Here is a 24,617-nt window from a genome sequence, read left to right on the forward strand (position 1 = left end):
TGAGAGAAGCTTAACTTCTCTCTTTGCTTCCTGATTGTCCTGTTCTGAGCTGCTTTCTCCCATCACACCCTTCCTCCATGATGTTTTGCCTCAAGTTGGGCCCAGAGCAAAGCAGCTGGCCATCTGAGACTGAGACCTTTGAAACTAAATAATTTTTTTCTACTTAAATTGTTCTTGTCATGTCTCTTGGTCACAGTGGTGAAAAAGATAACTAAAACACAATTTGGTACCAAGAAATGGGGTCATTACTATGACTAACTTGGCCATGTGGTTCAGAATATTTTGGAGTTTTTGGAATTTGTGAGGGAAATTTTGAAAGTTAAAGAAAAAAAAGCTGGAAAAGTTTTAGACTGTCATAAGCAGAGCCTAATGGAAAATTCTGGAGGAAGTTCAAAAGACTTGAAGGACAATAGGACCCAGGACAGTAAAGAATGTGCTCATGAGATTTCGGAGATGAAGGAAGACTCTACTGGAAATTGGATAAGAGACCATTCATGTTATGTTGTGGAAAAGAAGTTGTCTACACTTTGTTCATGTCCTGAGGCTTATTTAAAAGGTGATCAACTTCATAATCTGATAGAAGAAATTTCTAGGCAACATAACATTCAGGCAGTGGTATGCATATGTTGGTGGCTTTTAGCCAAGTTTATCATAATTATCAGGGGCAGAATGTACAGCAGAAAGATTTTAAAAACTTGTACTTTGGCAAAAAAAAAAGTGTGAGTAAAATTGGGACAAAGGAAGTTGTGATTACTAAATACTTTAAAGTCACTAAAGTCATGTTAAATACTTTACCCAGAGCAAGATGACTTGAGGGTATCTCAGGAACTGGTAATACCACACTCATCTCAGGATCAAGGGTGTAAAAGCAAAAATTCCCTTAAGAAGAAAAACATGGGGTGCCCTGCTTGAATAAAAAGGCCTAGGAAGTTGCTTTACCATAATGCACCACTCAGGCACTCAGAGGCTAATGCATCCAGGGTCCCCAGAGGCTTGGCTACTGCTCAATATGGTGGCAGACCTTGGCATCAAACATGTGGTTTTGTTTCTGCAATATTAAAGGATGCTGGAGTTAGGGGGTCATGAAGGTTCCCAGCAAGATTTCAAAGGAACTTCTAGGATGCTTGGTAAGGTACAGCAGGGTCAGAGTCCCTGTGGGTAGCCTGTGAGAGTACCATGCATGGAGATATGAGAAAGATATCAAAATCAAAATGGAGATCCCCATTAATGGAGATTAATATATGCCAGTACCATGGAACATCTGTGGAAGAAAGCTGTAGGGATTGAGCACAGATAAGCCAAGGGAGAAGCCACGTGAGCTGTAACCAGAAATGTCATGGAGCTATACAAAGCTTTTAGAGACAAAACGCCATGAGCCTGTATGCTGGACATGGAGCTATAGAACTTGTTTGCCTAGCTGTATTTTTGTCTTGCTTTGGTCCCATGCCTTTTTTCTATGCCATTATTTTCTTTTGTAGAATGGAACTATTTACTCTGTGCCTTCATATGTTAGATGTTTATGGCTTGTTTTTGACTTTTATTAAGTCTATGTGGTCTCTTGAAAGTGAACTAAATGTATTTTACACTGTGAAATGGGCATGAGATTTTGAGGGCCAGGAGCAGAATGTTATACTTTAGATATGAGATGTCTGCCCTTTCCCAAAAGTACATGTGAGAGACAATGCAAGAAAGTTTAGAAGGAAAATGATTGGGTTATGAATGCCTTAACCTAATGCACTCATCTATTTGAATGGATTAACTGGGTGATAATTATAAGCCAATAGCATGTAGTGGGAAGAGATAGGACACTGGGGTATGCCTTTGGAGCATATATTTTATCCCTGTTGAGAGGAGCTTAGTTTTCTCTCTCTGCTTCCAGATTATCATGTCCTGAGCTGTTTTTCCTCTTCCAGACAGTTCCATGTTGATGTTCTGCCTCACCTAGGGCCCAGAGCAATGGAGTTGGAAATCTATGGATTGAGACTTCTGAAAGAACACCAAATAAACTTTTACTCCTCTGAAATTGTTCTTGTCAGGTCTTTTGTCACAGCTATGAGAAAGATTATGAAAACACACATAGTAAAAATCATGATATAAAATCATGTTTCTCAAACTTGAATATTCATAACATAGGAATCTTATAAAAATATAGCTCCTTCCCCATTCTCCATTGATCTATAAGATTCTGAATTTCTAGGTCCTGACTGACATCATAGAAACTATCAGTGGCAATAGTGATCTAGATGATGTTTAGATTACATTATGAGAAACACTAGTGATGAATACACTAATAGTCTCTTTTGAGTTAATAAGTTCACACATAAGAAAAAAGTACTAGGGCTGGGGATGTGGCTCAAGCGGTAGCGCGCTCGCCTGGCATGCGTGCGGCCCGGGTTCGATCCTCAGCACCACATACAAACAAAGATGTTGTGTCCGCCAAAAACTAAAAAATAAATATTAAAAAAATTCTCTCTCTCTCTCTCTCTCTCTCTCTCTCTCTCTCTCACTCTCTCTTAAAAAAAAAAGTACTAATATGTATCAGTTTTATGATAAAAAATTAGAATAGGTTCAAGTTCACTAGAAGATTATTCCATATCGCTTTGCTTTGAGAAAATTTAAGGTTATTTATCTAGACTATTTTACAGAAAGGAAAACCTTAATCGTTTTTCCCCATGTCACTTTCCCTTAAAAGCCATAGAAAATTATAGTAGGGGGGATACTTGGGCTCCCAGAAGAGGGAGAGGGATTCTGCTTATCATCATCTGGGGAAGAATTGACATGTTGATATCACCTGCAGAGTACTACCCATGGAAATTATAGAAGCTACTCAACATGAAGTTCAAAATATTAGTTTATTTTGGTAATCATAATTCTGCATAAAATTTGCTCTTAAAAGAACTTATACTTTCATAGTTACAGCTTGATTTGTTTTGTTTCTTTAAAAATATTTTTAGGTTAGGGCTGACTGTGTAACTCAGTGATACAGCACATGCCTAGTATGTATAAAGTTTCAGGCTGCATCCCCAGCAACAAAAAGCAAACAAAAAAGCGGCAGTGGGGGGGGGGGGAGCTGAGAAAGAAAGAAAGTTTTTAGCTGTTTTATTTTTCACTTGAAAATGTTCTCTTTTTTTCAAAAATCCTCAAAATCTGGTAACATAAAATATGAATAAGTGACTTAATACACAAGGAACTAACATCTGTTTTCATTATAAATGAGCACAGGAGAGGAAACGTCATAAGCCAGAACACATAAAAAGTTCAAAGCTGACAAATTGAGTAAAAAGACTATTTATTCACTGGCAGCAGAATGCTAGTTGGATTCTATAGCACATGGATATCCAACAACTAATATTTGATGCTTGATATATATGTTCTTACTATGATTTATTTTTTCTTACAAGAGTACTTGCTTATTGAATTCTGTAGATCAGAAAATAAAGAAACATTTTGCATATTCTTATATGTGTACTGCTGAGGTCAAATTTTCATTAAGCTATTGAAGGTTAATCTTTGGGCTCTCTCATTTTACAGATCTTTTATGAAACTCTACTTAATTTTATATTTGCACTATTAAATCCTTGTTGTAAATATCACCCTCCTTTGATTGTATGACATTTTGATTTCAAAAATGCTTGATCTGACTCTATCTGCATGTGATACCATTTTAGAACTAAAAAATATCAAATCCATTTTTAAATCGGTAAATAACATTGCATTAAACAAATGAGCTATACAAATATTTTACATTACCAGAAATATACAATCTATTTAAGAGGAATTATAGGGGTACTTCTTATAAGACCATCTCTGGATGGTCATCCTTTCTGGCTATAACCTCATATACAACAAAGGTAAAAAAAGAGACAATCAAACTTATACAAGGTCAAGAAAACAAACAACAACAACAACAAAAAAAGTGGGGGAACAAAAAAAGGGGAAGAAAGAAAGAAACTCTTTAGCTATATTATTTTTCATTTGAAAATGTGCTTTTCCTTCAAAAATCCTCAAAATCTGATAACATAAAATATGAATAAGCGACTTAATACATAAGGAACTAACATCTGTTTTCATTATAAATGAGCACATGAAGAGGAAAGAAAAGGTCAAAAAATCCCTGATATATATATATATATATATATATATATATATATATATATATATATATATATACTTTCATTCATTCCATATCTATTTGCTTTGAGAAACTTTGACGTCATTTATCTAGAATATTTTAGGAAAAGGAAAACCTTAATCTCTTTTATATATTTTATATATTTGATATGCCATATGAGGCTTGGTGACCAGACTTTTGATGTTTAAAGAGAAAGGAGGCAATCCCTTTCCTACATCTTAGCACTTTAATCTATGTATCCTATAGCTATTATCACCTCCTGATATCCTGTGCCTTTATTATACATTTTATGATGATAAGAATATTTGTTGAATAAATGAATGTCTATTTTATTTTTAGTCATAGTTTTGTTATTGAGTAAAGAATTGGGTAGATAAAATATTCAAAGATACAAAGTTTGAGATAATCCAGCCTTTTGAATTGATGAAAGTTTGGAAGCCAGGAAAGAGTGAATATCAAGGGAGATAAGTAAAAATAAACCCACACCTAGTTGCCTGGTTGGAAAACAGCTACAAAACAAACACCAAGAAAAAAATCTTAGATGAAGGAATAGGACAGTCTATCGCCCATGATGACTATTACACTGACAGCTGATGATTCACCAGCAACTGGAAACAAAAAGCAAATATAGTATTTTTAAAATGCTAGAAGAAAATAAAATTAAATATAAAATTCTATATCTAATTACACCATCATTGAAATAAAAGAGTTACAACCAAAAAATAAAAAGTTTTATTAATAAAGACACAACTAAAGAAATTTCTAAAAGTTGAACTTCAGGAAAAAAAAAATTTCAAAATTAAGGGCTAAATCACAAGAAGCAGTGGCAAGCCAAGAAAATGGTAATCATAGGGTGAATTTCAACAAATTCAACCTGAATGCAATAAATTTATAATTTTATCCATTTATGAGCCTAAAATGTAGAACTAAATTACTCAATGTTAATAAAACATTGAAATTGAGAGAGAAATGAACTAAATTAATGTTTACTAAGTTGCTTGTATATTCAGGAGAAAGACTGGTCTTAATCAAAAATTCATTTTTTACAAATTGAACTTCATATTCAATATAATTGCAATATAAATACCAATAAGGATTTTTTCATAGATGTTGGTGAAACATATGAAATATGTTTATGGAAGAACAATGGTATGTTAACAGTCAAGATACTTTTGAATGAGACAAAAAGGAGGCATTACTTACCCTACCTGATAAAGTTGAAGAGTATATATTTTAATTGAAGAATATATACATTTTTATTCATTAAAAGAGGATAGTAGTGGTAGAGATAGACATCAGACCAGTGAGATAGAATATAGAAACCAGAACCACCATGATGTGTGGAAATGTGTAATTGAGACAGCATTATAGGTCAGTAAAGAAAGAATAAGTTAGTCAATACAAAGAACTGGGAAAAATTAAATTGGATCCTTCCTTTGTGTATGTGTATGTATGTATATATGTATGTATGTGTGTGTGTGTGTGTGTGTGTGTGTGTGTGTGTGTGTGTGTGTGTATATATATATATATATATATATATATATATATATATATCAATTGGACCAACAATTAAATGTAGATGATTATATTTTTTAAACACTGAGTTTAATTACCAGAGAACATAAAGGTAAAAGAATTCTTAAGCCATAAAAATATAGGAACCAAAGAAAAAAAAACAGATTACCAAATTAAAAAATCACTATAAAATAAAATGAGAAAATAATACAAATGGGGAAGACATTTGCAACACATGAAACTGACAAAGACAAAATGCCAGTGTTTATATGAACAAAGTGTTTATATAAACACCTTCTAATAATTAATAGGAAAAAACCACAATAGAACAGAGTTTCAAAAACAACAGAAATTACTAATGGCCAATAATCTTAGGAAAAGCTGCTTAGCCTCCTGGGTAGTCCATTAAATATAAATTGAAGTTCCAGTGATCAGTATGTTTTTGAATTCAAGAGATTGGTAGTTCATTTAAAAATGAATCTGAAGCCAGGGCATGGTGGCCATGCCTAAAAGTCTAATGACTTGGGAGGCTAAAGTAGGTGGATCTCAAGTTCAAGGCCAACTTGGGCAACTTAGCAAGACCTTGTCTCAAAATAAAATATAAAGAGGGATAGGGATGTAGCTCAGTAATAAAGTCCCCTGGATTTAAGCCCCAGTACCAAAAATATTTCTTTAAATAAAAAATACTAAAAGCTGGTGAGGATGTGGAGCAGACAGCAAACAGATACAAACTGTTATTTGGAAAACCATTTTGAAGTTATACAGTAACGTTAGAAATGTGTCTGTTATGATTATAGCAATTTATATTATGGAAATCCAATATATGAGATATAAGTTGATAGTATCATTATAAAAGCAAAACAAAATAATACCTTTAATATATTGTTATATTATATAAAATTTATAAATATTATAAAATATAAATTAAAATAACAAATTTATAAATTTGTTATAGTATATTTATAAAAGCAAAACAAAATAATACTTTTAATATATATTAATATTCTTAATATATTAAATATATTCTTAATATTTTAAATATTAAGTAATATATTCTGAAGTCTATTTAGACTCAAATGGATTAGTTGTAGGATATTCATAAGCTGGAATTCTCTACAGCTGTGAAAAGGGTTAACTATTTCTAATACATCAACATGGATAAATACAAAAAGTAAAATGTTAAGTTTTTCTAAAAAAGATGTCAAAAGAGAACAATGACAATATGCTATGTAAAAGATACAACTAAACTGTGTATTGTTTAAGGACAAATCTGCATGTGGTAAAAATATGAGGATAGTCAAGGAGATAGTAAAAACAAAAGCTTATGGTCACGCTTTGAGGACAAGAGAAGCTGTGGCTGGAAGAGAGTAAACAAAAGGATTAAAAAAATATTGGTAGTGGGCTGGGGATGTGGCTCAAGTGGTAGCACACTCTCCTGGCATGTGCAGGGTGCTGGGTTAGATCCTCAGCACCACATAAAAATAAAATAAAAATGTTGTGTCCACCGAAAACTAAATATTAAAAAGTTCTCTCTCTCTCTCTTAAAAAAAAAAAAAAATATATATATATATATATATATATACATATATGTAGTGTTCTATTTTTTTAAACTCAGTGGTAGTGTATGTGTTCATTTTATTAATCTTCCAGAGTTATATATTTAATAATAACTCACTTGAATAATAGAAAATATTTTTATAATTTTAAAGTAAAAATATCAGCTATGATCAAATTTGCTAGCTTCCCCCGCCAAATTACTTCAATCATTGAATTCTGATTATCTGGAAGAGAGTTAAAAATAGTTGATTGAATGAAATTCAGTTAATACATACTTTAACAATTCTACTACTAAAATAGAATAAAATTATATACAATTTTAAGAACTATTTGGCTACCTAAATTTCTAACCAAAAATAACATGTTCAATTTTTTTAGGTATAAAAGATAAAAATATATTATTAATATTTTAAGTATTATTGTTGAATTATATGTTAAAACAATATGCATAGCTCATATTTTAAGAGATATTAAAATCTTGATTGAGAATGCCTTTATATAAATTAGGGTATTTTGATTGAAAATGATTCCTAATAATATATTATATAAATTTTTATTATACATATTGTCTATCTCCAGCTTCATTTGAAGTCTTTATTTAAATAATAGATTTAAATATAATTTTACTGCCTTTTTAGATAAGCCATTTCTGATAACAAAGAATTTTTTATAATAAAGTTTAAAAATTAACTTTATTATATTCAGAGGCCATAATTCACATTTAAAAAAAAACACACTGATTTAAACCTTTAATCAGCATGCTTGAAATTATTAAAAGACTACAGCTAATTTGTCCTCTAAGACATTTGCAAATTTCTTGTCTTCATAAGCGACCTTAGGAAATGGCTCAATATCAAAATACCCAAGGCATCTAACTTGACCTTGTAACATTACCAGCAGCCTTAAGCATTGCTTATAAGAGATTTTGGCATCCAAGTAAAAAATGAAACCCAAGCAACTTTTCCCCCCCAAAAAAGATTCTGAAAAATGTTAAGCTGTGTTTAATAACTCAGTTTTGGAAATAAGTTTTATATTTTAATAGAAAATGTAAAGAAAGTAAGGAAAATAATAATTTTAACTTACAGGTCATAGTCATCAATTACCCAACCACAATGAATCTCTGGAAAAGCAAAGTCTATAGATTGGATCTATTTTCATAAAATTCTCTGAAGTTTGCCAAACTTTAAGGACTATTTCATGTCTAGACCAAATGCCAAGCACAAGCTCATAAGACATTAGGAATAAAATAAATCCATAATTTTTAAGAATCTAAAGGAATGTTGTTTTCAATCAAGCCACTATACCTTTAAAATAGCATTAAAATGAATATGGTTAATTTATAGATGCCATTTAATAAAAGACATAGGTAGAAAATAAAACAGCAATATAGAAAGAAAGCAAAAACAGTATAATTTATGTTTAACTGAATGAAATATATCAAGGGAAGTTCTTTAATTTAATAAAAATTGTCTGTGTGCCTTATTCAGTCATTTCTCAAACTGTTCCTTTTAAAACATAAAATGAATATGTGTATGAAATTATATATGTGACTATTTATGTGCAAATCCACATATAAATAATATATATCATCTTCATGTTTGCACATTATATTATAGACACTTGATAAGAACTGTAACATGTATCAGAAACTTAAAGAAAATGGCTAATAATTATGTGGTGTGGAGACACTATATTAGTAATTACATTGATTCTAATTAAATATTAAAACCCCATTATTATAGGCTCAATTTTACTTTTGAATTATAATCATTTAAGTAGAGTTTTTATCTTTAGTATGATGAAGGCATTCATTTTCATAAGTGAGTGAATATAGGGAGTACTGGGTTAACTTAAGGGAGTAATTTATTTTTAAGCATTATGGAGGGACCCATCACACATCCACTTATTAACATAGTAATATTCATATATTCTTGATTCTGCAGAGCCTCCAGAGTCTTTACTTGCTAATTATTTTCTGCTTAAGAGAGAATTACTTTTTCTTCTCCAAGTGATTAAAATGATTTCTTCAGATATTTTATTTAATCATTGTTAATTAATGAGGTTTTAATTATTGTACTTGTTAATAATATAAAGAATATAAGAAGAGGGTTGGAGTTATTATTTCTTTAAATTGAGAGAATGAGAAAAAGAATTCTAGAAGAGGTTGGTCAACTTGAAAATGAAATCTATACACATGTTCTCTGCATATGTGTTAAAACTTTTGTATTTATGGGTGAATGTAAATGTAGCCTAATAATGATTTCCATGCCAAGTGAATATTCTTATGATATGAGAGTATAAACCTTCAGCCTTACAACTGAAAGATTGTACCATCTAATTGGTAACTATGAATATATTTTTGATTTTCAAATATCTACAATAACAAATATATATATTTGTTATTATACTGTTACTAGTTTGGCAGAACTGAGTTAAGGCAGACCTTTTGATAACATGTTGCATCTTTCATTTTTGATACTGTATTATCCATATAAGGTCATGCTAAGAGACAAGGTTACTCTACCAGATGCCAGCTTGTAGATATCTGACATTTGAGTCTCACAGAAACCCTCTAAGGGCAGCAAATGTATACCATGGACACTATTGTATTTGAAACAAAAGGGAAATAATTGAGAATGACACCCATAGAGACCACTGGCTGCTAAGAAGGATACGATCAGTGCCAGGAAAGAGCACTGCACCTTTTATCATTTCTCCCATGATGCACCCTACTGACCACATGTCAACTGAAAACAAAAATGAAATGAAGATAAACAAGAACACAGGAATAGCAACAAATAAATGAAAACACTGGACCACTCAGGCCAGGGAGCAGTAGACTAACCTTTCCTTTCACTGACTGGAAGACAGGCCAGATTCATGATCATTAGCATTTTAAAATAGTGGAAAAAGGTGCATCCATGTGTCAGGGTACTTTACACTGTGTAACTGACTGACAATGCTCCTGCAACCCATCTAATGTATGATAACATTACTTTGCAATTATAATTCAATAATTTCTTTAGTTTTTGATTTAGAAGATCTAATTTCCATGTATCCTCTGGAATCCTAGTGATTTGTATTGTAAATTATTCTTGATTGTGTTAATATGGGAAGCATGCAAATTGATCTCTTTACTATTTTTTTTTTTTTTTGTATACCATATTTGGAAAAAGAGGAAAGAAAAGCTGAGCTTTCAGCAACCTTAAAAGAGTTTCTTTTATAGCACATTTACTCTTATTTATAAATATGAATAAGTTTTCAGAAATGAAATGCCAGTTCAAGAATGAATGTTTTGGAATATGCTGGCTCGGTTTCATTGAGACCCATCAAAGGAGCCTATTTCTGAACAGGAAGTCTTGTCCTCTTATAAACATGGTTGCTTTACAAAGGTAAGAACATCTGGCCTTAAAAACAGGATGATTCAACATGAAATAAACAAGACTAGAAAGCTGACACTTCTTCTGAGACTGAACAGTAAAAGAAACCTGGAATTTAAGGGTAGATTACAATGGTATCTCTGCTATTGCCAGTTATCATCCAGAACTTAAAACCAGGAAGCCAGAGCAGAGGGCACACAGGAAAGGGGAAAATGGGGAAGGGTAAAGCAAGAGAGTGAAACTACTCTCTTACACTATACTGGATTACTCACTGGCTCTTACTAGAAAGTCAGAAAGATCATTCTTATAAGGAAAAAAACTGAATTAAGGGATGCTAAGGGAGGGCAAGTAGAAAAGGCATTAAGACAGCAGCACAATATAATTTTGCTTCACTTACATTTCAAATTACTTCTTGTAATTTGGCAGTGACCCTAAAGAATTCCTTATGAGATTTTTTCAGCGTGAAAAATCTCACTGGGGTTAAACCCAAGTTTCCACTAAACAGAGTTTCACTAAACACAGTGATCACTGCAAAGAAAGGGTTATAGCTTTGAAGGTGATAAGCATACCCAGAGAAGCAAATTTGTTTTGCTTCCATTTCAGGAAAGCAAGTAACATGCAAAAGTATCAGGGAAAGATAGAGCAAACAGTTGTGCATCCCTTTATTATTATTAATGTATTTTTAACTTCATGTAATAGCTATCTCACAAGAGCTTGGTATTGTGAGAATCTTTGATGGGAAAAAAAAGTCTTCCAAAATATATTTATTTTGAAATTGCAAGTATTCTTATACTGTCCAAAGTGACCAGTGTGACTAGGTTGCTATTTGTACTATATTTTTGTTTTTGTAAATATTGTGAAATAGATAACAAAAATATAGAAAGCTAAAAACTAAATAAGTAGTGTTTTGTTTTGTTTTGTTTTGTTTTGTTTTGTTTTGCCTGTCTCCATTCAAACGTTTAAAAAAGACATTCTGCCATGGGCGTGGCTGGGACATAGGAAACAGCTATTTCTTTTTCTTCTGACACAAAAATGCTTTCTACAGTATCTCCAAGAGAAGATACTCATTTTTTCCTTATGCAGTATCAACTCCCCTGATTTCTAATTGTGTAAATTTGATCAAGTTATTTCACCTCTTTAAACCTCAATTTTTGTGTTCAAAAAATGTCAATGATGAAAAATGTTTTTGTGTAGAATTTTTTTTTTTAAAGACTTGAAAGGACTAGGCCTGGTAAAGGCTTCTTCCATATATTGCCTGGTATATAATACTTCAATAAATATTAGTTATATATCATTACCTGTACTATAATTATATATAAAAATTAAATACATAGGAAAGCTTTATTTACTTCCCAATTATGTAATAACCTTAAATGTTTACATTTATAACTAGAAAATCTTCCCAGTGAGGAACTCTCACCATTTACTAAGCAAGCCATTTCATTGTTGAAATCACTTAGAAAGGTGTCCTACATATTAAATTAACATTGACTCTGTGGAGCTTCTCTCCACAGTCTGAACAGAAACTACCCTATTTCCTCATCCAAATAATAACTTTAAAATATTGTATACATAACTTGTAATGCCTAACCACTCCTCTCCTAAAACTGACTCATTTTTTATTAATTGTTCTTCACATATTCCTTAAATAATAACGTCATCAACAAAACAACAGATGATCTAAAAGGAATCCTAGTCCCTACATTACTATTGTCTTTGGTTCTAGACAGCTCTTGGTTTAATAACTGATATTGATAACCAGTGTGATCCTTTATTCTTTTTTTTTGTGTGTGTGTTTCTGTGGGATTCAAACATTCCAAAATAAAAGGTGAACAATTTTTGAAATTTATTTTCATGTTTACAATTTAAAATAAACATTGTAAATCACAGAGGCTTTATATAAATATAATAAGGCAGCAACATAAATTTTAGATTGAACTTCTCATGTCCATATTGAATTCTATTTATTTATATACAGTTAATTCTCCATAAGGAAAGCCCATATTATTATTTCCATACTAAATAACTTGGATCATAATCCATGTTTAAATAATTTTTGGACTAATGACTATTATAGTTTGGATCTTAAATGTTCCTCAAAAGCCTATATATATATATATATATATATATATATATATATATATATATAGTGATATCCCGGCAATGTTTTCAAATTTCCTTTTGAACTTTACTTCCTCATTCACTATTCCTATACAAATGCCACCCAAATACTCAGCCTTGTGTCTGGAAATGACAAATTCTGTTATTATGAATTATAAGAGTAGGATTTAGCACATGAATTTTTTTATTTTTGTACTTGAGATAGGGTTATTACTCAAATTTTATATACCAAATTTTATGAATCAATCATCCCAAATAACAGGAAATAAAATTTGATACTAGTCTTGATGGTAGGCAGAGGGGGCAGTGGTAAACCTCTCTATCTATGTACTGTAGTAGTTGATATGATTATCAAGGTAAGATAAGATTTTAGGAAAATTTTGAGATATTAAATTATTACTACGCTAGACTTTAGAAGTACTTAGCAAATTCCATAACTGATGAAAACTTGATTTTTATACTTTCTATGACAATATGGTATAGTATTTGGATTTTTTTATAAAACTCCTGTACACAAATGCTGCCCAGATAAAATTCGAGGTACTCTAACATTCTGATTCATCACATTGTTGCTCCAAAATCAGTATTCCCATAGGCAGAAAGCAGAGATTCAGTTGCAATTGTAACGCTCAGATACTGTGACAACTTCCTTGGAAGAAATGTCAAGTAAGTTTTGGTTTTACTAAAATATGTTTATTTAACTTTCTTAGAACCTCTGAAAATCTGCATCATATTATTTGTCAGAAATAAGCTTATTCTAAATGATCTTTTTTTAACTTCTAGCTAAGAAATAGAACTGATATAATATAGGTCCTTACAGTTAAGTCTCCATGAAGAAATCCCCATATTATTATTTCCATACTAAATAACTTGGATCATAATCCATGTTTAAATAATTTTCGGACTAATGACTATTATAGTTTGGATCTTAAATGTTCCTCAAAAGCCCTTATGCTAAAATCTTGATTACCAGCCTGTAGTGCTATTGGGAGGTGATGGGCCTAGGGGAAGGAAGTTAGAACATGGGTGCATGCCCTCAAAGGGGTATTAGAACACCAGCCCATCCCCCCTCCTTCCCAGCCACCAGGTGAGTGACTTTGCTTCACCATGCAGTCCCTGCCCTGATGTTCTGCCTTACAATAGGCCCCGAAACAATGGAGCCGACCAACCATGGACTAAAACTTCTGAAACTGTGAGCCAAAATAAGTCTTTCTTCTTTTTAAGTTGATTGTCTCAAGTATTTCTGTGACAGCAACAGAGAGCTGATTAACAGTGAGTTTCTACCTAGAAAAATGTCTCCTATCTAGGAGAGCATGTGCTTCTTGTACCACGATTTCTAAGACCATACTACTCTTTAATACAATTATATTTTCATTTATCATAGGTTTTAGACAATGTGCTTTTATAAATTTTCTTTCAATAAATACCTCAAAGTACAATAGCTAGAAGATTGAATAGTTGTCTAAAATCAGAACATTTCTTTGGAAATTTGATGTTTCAAAAGTTAATCACTGAATTAGTTACTTAACAAAGCACATTGTTTTAAACTTCAGTTAAAATGTCTAATTATAAGAGACTACTATTATACATAAATAAAGTGAGAACATACATATTTTGCACATATAAATCTAAATAATACAAATAAACAGCAATTCATGAAACACAGTGCTAGGAAATCAGGGAAAGATATTTTCCTTGAATTTACTTATTAAAATTGCTTTTCTTTCTTTATAATAAGCTCAGAATATCCAGCTCTCATTTAGACAATCCTGTCTCACACATATTTTCACTAAAAAATGAAAAAGTAGTAAGTACGCTAATGGTGAAAACAAAATTCTTTTAAACAAATACAAATAATGAATTCATAATCTCATTTTAAAAATATGTTCATGATTACCTGCAATGTATTTATGGAGTGAAACAATGACTACAGAAATTTTGCATATTAAGTTTTTTAAAGCCACAGATCTCTCATTGTTTGAGATAATTCTGTATTGTCTTAAGATTAAGGAACAGACTTAGACTTTATAGCAATGTATTAGTTAAAAAGTTTATTAGGAAATAAGCACTATTATTTCAAAGAATTAAAAAGGAGTAAGAAATTTCACTGCACTAGATTTAATAATTCACAACTTTTAAATTTTGCTCACTTTACTTTTATCATTCCTAATTCTCGTGTTCAAAACATTTAAAAGATGTGCCATTCAGTTAATTTGAGGGTGTATTCTTTATGTCTTCAAGTATATTTTTGGCAAGCCATTTTCCTATTCCATAATACCTGGTTCTCTGGCAATAATGCATATTTAACTTTTTTACTCTAATTGAAATTTCTTGTGCATGTAGAGGGAAAGGCCAGAGGGAATGTTTTAGCAGTCCAACTGTCAGCTTTAATTGGAGATAATACACTGGAGATCTGAAATTTTAAAATAAGTACCATGTGCCTGTCTTGAACATCACCCAGGTGGGAGAACTCTGGCCAAGAACTCTAGATAAAGGAACACCCACAGGGCTTGCTCCAAGAGATCCTGCCTTTTGAAATAGAATGTAAAAAATAAGGTGGAAAGACTGTGTCTGAAAGAAGCAAATTAAAGGAAAGAGTTCATGAAAAGTAAACTGGTGCTAAGGGAGTCTTAGGTAGTCAGGAAAAGAGCATGGCGTCTAGGATGGGTGGAGGGAGGAAGTGGCTGCACAGTCTTTAGAAAAAAAAACTTGTAAGAAAGCAACATGAAGCTACTATACTATAAATTATTATTGAAAGGAACAAAATCTTAGTGAAAAAGTGGAGCTGGCATATTTATTGCTGTCTACTTGAAATTCAGCATGGATCTAAGAATTTTTAGTAGACCATATTATGCCAACGCACATGCTATAAAATATGTTTTCATCATAAAACTATAGTGAAAATTTAGTGTATAAGAATGTGTATACAATTATACAATTCATTACATAACAAAAATATTTTAGAAATGTTCCTTTGGATTTTAAAATAATTAGTAAACTAAAGGCTGGAAGAAATGTGTGTTTTTATTTTTAAATTTTGTTTGCCAATGCTATGATTTAGTAATCAATAAACCACCCTGTGGTATCAGCTAGATCATATTAATCACCAAGGAATCCCCACAATGTTTCTCAAGTTGCAAAGATAGTTTTAAGTTAAAAGTTTCAATCACTGATGAGAATTTAATAAAATTTCCTGATTTGTCAAAGTGTTTTAGTATTTTTGCTTACAGTTTAGATTTTAAAAAGTTAGGTGAAGAGAGAGGAATAAGATTGACTATGATGGTAGAGAATTATCACATAATTTTTTAGCCTCAGAGTAATTCAATTTACTATCAATATTAAAGAATTAATAATTTTAAAGTATTTTAATAATTTTAAATGAAAGTCAAGAGAACCTATGATTTTCTTAAGTCTGCAAAATTTTTGAAGTACTCAAGGTATCAATTAACACATACTAAACATTGATATGACTGCCGATAAATGCTGGAATTATTTCAAGATGCTAAATTGTTGGCATATTTCTTCTCCCAATAATAAAAATAACCCTGTCCTTGTGTCCTATTGTCATGGTTTGGTAAAGTTAGTTCGATCACCTGATTTCTCTACTGTTGGTAGGAAGTCCTACACATAAAATAATAATTCCTTCTAAAGATGAATGAAACAATTCTACTCAAAATGAACAAAGCATATTAGTTCATTGTTTAATAGGGATTTCCATTTTTTAAATGCTATCATGACTTAAAACATTAAATTATAATTTTAATTATAGGAAAAAAAATGATCTAAGAGCTTAAATCCAAAGGGAAACATTTCAAACTGGCACTATTTCTTCTAAATCATTTTATTGAAAATAAGTTATCCATATTGAAGTAAAATTTAAATTAAATGGAGCGTTTTCTACTGTCAATGTCTTCCTGATAATTTCCATCTTTAAATTAGGTCTGCTTGAAGGTTCATTATCACATATGGCATGAGGCAATCAAAGACCAATATGGTAGGTAATCATGACTTGACATGAAGGAATATGGAATGCAAACCCTTCTCACAATCTATATTTTTTGGATTAGAGATTAAATTCAAGCTTCATGCCTATCCAGGATATAAATTTTATATATTGTTTTTTGCACAGTGTCATTTCAGTTCCAAATATTTTTCGTAAACAAACTAGAATAAAAGGAAAGAAGGGAAGCTCTGAAAGAATGGAGGCTCTAAAAGAAGAAAATTTGATAGAATAAAAGTATTTTGAATTGTGCCATTATCTTTGTTGGTTTTTCAGAAGGGTTATTTTGTGTTAAAAACTTTTTTATTCTAATTTTATTGTTTTCTGAATTTAAACTGTGGAAATAAGAGCAAAGCAACCTTGATAAATGCCTAGGGAACTAAACTAAATCCCAGAAAACAACCTGGCTGTGTGAACATCCAGTGATCTATGATAGCAATGTCACATGAAAATGAGAAATCCTGAGGCTTTTGTCTCCCACTCACAAGTGCACTATAGAGAGGTGGCTGTGTGACTTCACTGAGTGTTGATGGAAAGTTTTTTGTCTATTTGGTTTTTTGAAATGTATTACACTCCAAAGGCAAAAGCACACACACAAAAAAAAGATTTCTAATTTTGAAAAAGATTGGTTCATATAAATGTGACTGTAAATTGTAATATTGTTCAAATCAACTCTATATAATTGATCTCCAAACTATAAATAAATAAATAAAGTAAAATGAATTTTCAAAGTAGTCTTGTGAAATTTGATGTGTGTGAAATGATACTTTACACTATAAAGAAACATGAGGCAAATGATGATTTAAGAATAAGATTGATTATAAATAAAAGGCTGCCAGGTGGTTATCTTGTGTTCTAGACCAATTCTATACGAGAGGAAAAACCAAAAACAAAAAATAAGTCACAAATTTAAGCACATAGCTACTTTTAAATTTATTAATCTTCACATTTAAAAGATTAGAGAGAAACAAATGAAGTTAATTTATATTTATTTATTTTTGTGTTGGGGATTGAACCCAGGGGCACTTAAACACTGGACCACATCCCCAGCTTTCCTTTGCATTTTATTTAGAGACAAGGTCTTGCTGAATTACTAAGTGCCTCACTAAATCTCTGAGGCTGGCTTTGAATTTACAATCCTCCTAACTCTGACTCCCAAATCACTGGGATTACAGGTGTGCACCACTGTGCCTGGCTAAATGAAGGTAATTTTAACAATGTATGTTATTTAGCCTAATATGGTCAAAATATTATCATTTTAATCCAATCAGTATAAAATTATTAATGAGATGTTTTATATGTTTTTTATATCTTAAAAGTGGTGTGCTTTTTATACATATAACATATGTCAATTCAGACTACAATTTCAAGTGTTGTATCAGCAATCTGTAGCTAGTGGCCCTCTATTGGACAGTAAAGGGCTAGAAGATCATTATATTACACCAATGTTTAGCAGAATTAATAAATGCATTGATGTATATTCATGGGTGCTGATTGTGATGACAACTTCCCATTGAGTTAGGTTGGTTTTTTTTTGTATTATTGCTCTTTTTTCCTACTGAAATAATGATAATATTTTTCTTATATAAAAATATTCCTTTATAGAACTTTCTTAATCAAATTGAATGATTGCCAGAGTTATATAGCCCACTTTTCTTATCATTAATTTCCACAAAAATACATATGTAGTAAATATAAGGAATTTGCCCTGCATTATGATTGTTAAAATTTGTCCATTATTACTGTCTTAGATTTACACTAGTGTTCTTTAGAAAGGTATTTTTGCATTTATGAAAGTATATTCTCTTGCTAGTATGTAAATTTTATCATTCATATATTATATACACAATGTGTAACATTTTTAGAGTGAACTTTTGGTAGTTTAAGATACATGCCTGCTGATTTAGTAATTTCAGCTCACAGAAATCTCTCTAAAAAATTTCTGGTGGAAAGTACTGCAAGACCCAGTGATAGAATTCAAATTCCCATTTCTTTGTAAAATTCCAAATTTGGTGGGTAAAGCAATTATCTACTTTTATGTCACATCATCAAGTTAAATGAGAGGAGCCTATTTTACACACATCTGACCTCTGATTATCTGAATAATAATTGTGATTTTTTAAATATAGAAGCTTGTGTTCTGAGGCGGATATGCTATATTGACCTATTTTAAGACTGGATACAGTGTCAAGAGTAATTCAAATCAATAAAGCCAAAGACAGAAGGTCAGGATGTCAGCAAGGAGAGAAATCATTATGCCTAACTATAGAACATAAAATAATTTTAGAAGGGAGATTAAAAAATTACTTGCAAATAGTGAGGGTTTTTTGCTAATTATAAGTAGCTGTATTTTAATCATTTGGATCTGGTGGCATCTCTTATTTATAAAAAAAAAATAGCATTGCTGTATTGAGTTGCAGGCAAGGAAGTAATTTAAGAAGAAAAAAGCTTATTGAAAATTTAATTAAAAGAAATCATTGTGGTAGATAGTTCACAGGACTGGTCAGACTATAGAAATTATCACTTTTTTTAAAATTACGATTACACCACTTACCCAACTTTTTGCTTCTATCTTTACTTGCCTGGTAAAATCATTACGTGTTTAAAGGGAGAGAAAACAAAACAGGTAAAGCTGCAGCAAAAGGTACAAGGATACAGTCCCTTCCTGGAAAGAGGATTTTGTGGCGAACCATTTCTCCCATAATGCATCCCACAGACCATATATCCACTAGAACAGGAGAGAGAGGGAAGTGAAGAAAAGGGAGGAAAGTAAAGTTAACTAAGATAATTGACCTCTGAAGGAAGAGGAAAAAAGAACAGTTTGATTAGAAGGTACAAATTTCACCTCCTGCCCAAAGCTGGCCAAAGGGTGAATTAAAAACAGCAGTACACGATTATATAAAGCATCTAGTACAAGAACTCAAATTAGTTTTTAAAATTACTTTATGAATGCCCAAGAATGCCTCTTATGCCACAAAGCTAAACCAAAAATTCTCCATGGCAGATGACAGCTCACAGTCAGCAAGAGGATTTTGATATCATTTGTTGGATGAAAAAAAAAATCAACCTCTAAAGATGGCTGTTTCCCTTTTCTATTCTACCCAGTTATATGGTTTGGGTTCAAAATAATAATTCAACGAAATTCAAGAAACTAGGAAATGGTTGGAACCATACTTTACAGGTAGTAGAATTGGAATTTCTTGGTAGTTGAGACAGTTTTTTTCCTCCAGAAATTATCATTCAAAATAAATATCAGTTTTAATTTCTACTTGAAATGTTTTAAGAAAAATAATATCTGATGAATACATGTGTATGAAGAGTCATCTAGAAGTAAAGTGAAATTAAAGGTATTAATGGTGTTAAAATTTGCTAAGACCATAAATTTCCAAATCGTCCTACTTGTTAGCTGAACATACTTCACAGTTAGCCTTCTCTTACCAACCTTAACACTCTTCCAACTCGCCTTTTATTAAGGACAAAGGGAATTTGGGGGCAAAAACATTATGCTGAATTGCTTGGTGGGGAAGGAAGGCAGGGTAAGGTGCACAGGACAGCTGGGCATGCCTGATGCGGGAGCAAGCAGGTTTTTCTGCATGATAACCTTCCTCTGCTCAGAGGGAGGACAGCCCAAAGGTACAAGGAACACCTTCTCCATGCTCCTAAGGAAGCCAAAAAACAAAGGCAGTAATTTTCAGCCCTTTCTAGTGAGCAAAGGAAAAGGGGTTGAATACCAATTGTCTGCATGGCAAAGATCTGAAAAGCCAGACAGGCAAATTTGAGACCCCAACCCCCCTATACATTCTTAATTTTTTATGACACATATTATTTACTCATATTTATGAGTCAGGGTATTATATGATGTAATATTTGATACATGTATATAATGTGTAATGATAAAATCAGGGTAATTAGCATATCCATCACCTCAAACACTTATCAATTCTTTGTGTTAGGAAAACTCAAAATCCTCTTTTAGCTATTTTGAAATATATGAATTATTGTTAACAATAGCCCTTGGTTCTTAAGTTTCCTTTAATTGGTTCCCCCTTCGAGTTTTAAAAAATAAATTGTGACAATCGTATGTAATAGAGTTCCTTGGGAGGAGGCTCCATTCACCTCTTCTGAGTCAAAAGGTACCAGAACTCTGACACTGGCCACCATGGTGAACCTGACTTTCTTAAGAGCTGACTTTTCACCTTCTGTAAAATGTATAACAGCATTGAATGTCTTCTAATCTGAAGGTACACAAATATTTTTTTTAAACTTCCGTGTCCGCGGAGTTTCCTAAAAGTGCCCTGTAGCACCTGTACATAAAAATACAATAATTATTCATATAATATTCATAAAAATAGATTTCTGGGAAGAAAATAGAGTAGAATATAAAAACAGGTATAAAAGATACATTGAGTACATATATATACAAACCTAAATTTAGCTATTTTAATTTTTAGTAAATATATTTTAATAAGCTATTCCTTCTAACAGATATTCTCATCAAAATAATATATCACAAGGCCTTATAACAGGTATTTTATATATCCTTAATTTTAGTCAATGAAATCCAATTTGAATATACTTTAGTCTTTATATAAACTTAAAGTGTTCATGTATACTAGATGTTTTTCATGAAAACGGTAAAGTACTTTGTGTGTGTGTGTGTGTGTGTGTGAGAGAGAGAGAGAGAGAGAGAGAGAGAGAGAGAGATACTGGGGACTGAGCCCAGGGCCTTGTGCATGCAAAGCAAGCACTCTACCAGCTGAGCTACATCCCCAGCCCAATGGTAATGTATTTTGTGTATGTGTTTGTGGTACTAGAGATTATATCCAGGAGCACTCTACCACTGAGCTGCGCCCCAGCCCTTTATATATTTTACTGTGAGACAAGGTCTCACTGAATTGCTGATGTTGGCCTCAAATTTGCAATCCTTCTTCCCCAGCCTCCAGGGGAGCTGTGCTGCTCCACCTGGTTAGTACTGTAAAATCTAATGTTTTCCTCTCTATGATATCTGGGATTTATAAAAAATTTACTAGGCAACTGCTATCATAAAATTAATCACAGAGCATTTTAAAGTGTTTAAGAAACTGTTATCCAATTTGAATAATGTGTGTGGATTATTCCAACTTGACTTTTTAGTGCTTATGAAGAATTTCACTGCAAGGATCTTTTTGTTGATCTTTGCCTAGGACTGGAATCATGAATCTAAGATATGACACAAAAGCCAAATAGTAAAATGAAATAGCATTCTTCCTGTTTTCACATTCAGTCTGAACCTAACATCAACACAAATAGCGATTTTTCTCAATATCTATAGTATGCATGCTAATCAGTATTCATTTGATTGTTTAATCAGACTCCATTTATAATTATTTTAGCTCTAACACTTCAGTGATCTTCTATCAAAGCATCCTTCACATTTGTAATGAGTGATTCTTCCTAGTAGTAATTTTATAAAAAGTAAGCTCTGAATATGAAAGCTGGCAGTTCTATTTTTGAAAAATTCATATTCCTGGCTATCCAAAGCATGCACCCATTTTCTTCACAGTTGAAAAGCATCCCTACCGTTCTCCTTGTAGCCCATTCCCAGGATGACCTCAGGGGCTCTGTAATAACGTGTCACCACATAAGGAGTCATCATGAAGCTTGTGCCTGCTGTCCTGGCCAGTCCAAAGTCAAGGATTTTCAATGTGCAATCAGACTTGACTACAATGTTACTTGGTTTTAAATCCTGACAATAGGAACAAGGGAAGAAATTAAAAGCCAGCATCCAATGGAACTTGTAATTTTCACCTACTCCATCAACATGGCAGTGTTACAACTGCACTAAGAGGGTCCTTCTTGACTGCAGAGCCCTCTAAAAGGCATATGTTACGGTTACACAGAAGTTCACAATTAGTTCTGGATTTTAAAAACTGTCCTCAGATATTCTTTAAAATTGTTTAAATCCCAAAGAGAACTGTATTATCATTTTTACAATTTAAACTTATCCTGGGAAGAAGTTTTAGAGGAAAAAAAGCGTATCATTTATTGTCATCTCTTAGGTTTTTCCTCCAGGCAACCTAAAACTTTTGGTATATATTTTATTTCTAGGCCCAACAGGAACAAATCAGGATAACTGATTTTATGCTTCCAGAAATGAACTATGGAAATGAACTGTCTTATTTCAGCTACACATATGACCTCTGTCAATCAAAGAGCTAGAAGGCATAAGGCCTATCAGGAGCTGACTATCAATGAGCTGACAAAATAAAATTTGACCTCAGTAGAAGTGTCTTCTACACATTAGTGAACTATGTGTTAATTCTACTAATAAAGGAGTGTACAAATGCACTATATTTGACCAAATACAACATAAAGAAAATAATCTCCAAGTTTATTTTCTTTTCAAATGTCTCTTAATTATGACTTTAGAGAAGGTATTCTTACCCTGTGAATAATCCCAGCAGAGTGGAGATGCTTGATGCCACACAACATTTGGTATAGCAGGTAAGACATTCGCTCATGGTCTAATTCCATCTGAATCACCTGACACAAGTTGGCATCCATCAGTTCCATTACTAAGTAACTAGAAGGTAAATCCACAACATTGGTTCCAATCACAAGATCTATAAAGTCCTTTAATCACATTAGAATCCTGTACTAAATCTGTAAGTTTTCTGAATGTCCTAATTCTTCCTTTGACTAAATCAAGAATATGAAAAAGTTTCCAGTATTGCATGAGTCTTAGCTGTAGTAACTCTAATAGAAGGTTACTAATAGAAACATCATCTATTAGTGTGTAGTTAATGCCCAAATATTTTCTACTTTTATCTTGCTCTCCATTTTCTCTGTATTTCTTTAACTCTTTCCTGAATATTAATGTTACAAATAAGAAAAAAATTTTCAGGACAAGTACTTCCAGTAAATCCATGTAGACAATGCGTAGGGAATGACTTCCTTTCCTCCTTATTATTGCTATAGTTCTAAATAGATTAATTTTTGAATAAAATCAAAGGCACCACAAAAGTATAAATAAAGAATAAGGATATTTTATTAAAATAGAAATATTAATAATATAAATTGAATCATCCTACGAAGCTCACAGAATCAATTAATAGTAAATAAATAAGCCTTTCCTCATTGAACCAAGAACATAGAACAATGAAGCATAAAGCACACAGAGCCATAGACTAGAAAGATCTTTCAGGAAGTAACAACACAGACAGAATCTGATTTTATATTTTCACTTGGACATTTCATTTGACCCCAACTCTCACCTCCCTTTGATCTCTACAACAGATTTCATATCTATCTCTCTCTCTCATTTTTCCTAATTATTGGAGTGGGTTTTTTTTTGCCCTTCTTTAATAAGTTTTGTTACTTACACATCTTGGAACTCCTCCAGCGTTTTCTGGGGTGTGAAGACATTTAATAAACTAATAATCTGGAAAAAAAAGCATGGAAGGGACAGAGGAAAGAGAGAAAGAAGAGTGGATTATTTATTTATATAGTGAATTATATATTTATTCAACTGAAAGGTACTTACTGGACCTTTGGTAGAAATAGAAAAGTGTGGAAAATTTCTAGACTTTCTCATATAATACAGAATATATATTTAGAAAAGATACATGATCTTCTCCTTTAGGTTAATGATGCAGTTAAAAAGCTCCGGTTATGAGGCAGCAGGAAAAGTCAGAAAAGACATAACTGTTATACTGCTTTAGTGTGATTCTCCATGGAAGGACACAGAGCTATCAGATTATTTTTAAAAAATGAGATAAAATCATATGAGAGGAGAAAGACAATAGTGAAACACTCAACAAGATATATCAAGGTGATATTTTTCCTCCACATGTACAAAGTGGTGCCCTAATTCAAGATATTTTTTTTATCGCTACCATAGTGTCTTTTACTTCTTTCTCACACTCAAATATAA

General features: G+C 32.0%; 1 protein-coding gene across 1 annotated transcript in view; it reads right to left on the reverse strand.

The window, feature by feature from the left end:
• MAPK10 (mitogen-activated protein kinase 10) overlaps positions 1 to 24,617 on the reverse strand; it is a 379,461-nt gene that overhangs the window by 53,671 nt on the left and 301,173 nt on the right. The window contains exons 6-9 of the mRNA XM_081304841.1: positions 24,067 to 24,125; positions 23,129 to 23,267; positions 22,265 to 22,430; positions 19,362 to 19,433 (exon numbers count right to left, since the gene is read on the reverse strand). Of these exons, the coding sequence (XP_081160967.1) occupies positions 19,362 to 19,433; positions 22,265 to 22,430; positions 23,129 to 23,267; positions 24,067 to 24,125 (436 nt within the window). The remainder of the gene's footprint in view (positions 1 to 19,361; positions 19,434 to 22,264; positions 22,431 to 23,128; positions 23,268 to 24,066; positions 24,126 to 24,617) is intronic.

The sequence above is a fragment of the Spermophilus citellus genome (assembly GCF_964194105.1).
Source record: "Spermophilus citellus genome assembly, chromosome: 8".
Classification (NCBI taxonomy): domain Eukaryota; kingdom Metazoa; phylum Chordata; class Mammalia; order Rodentia; family Sciuridae; genus Spermophilus; species Spermophilus citellus.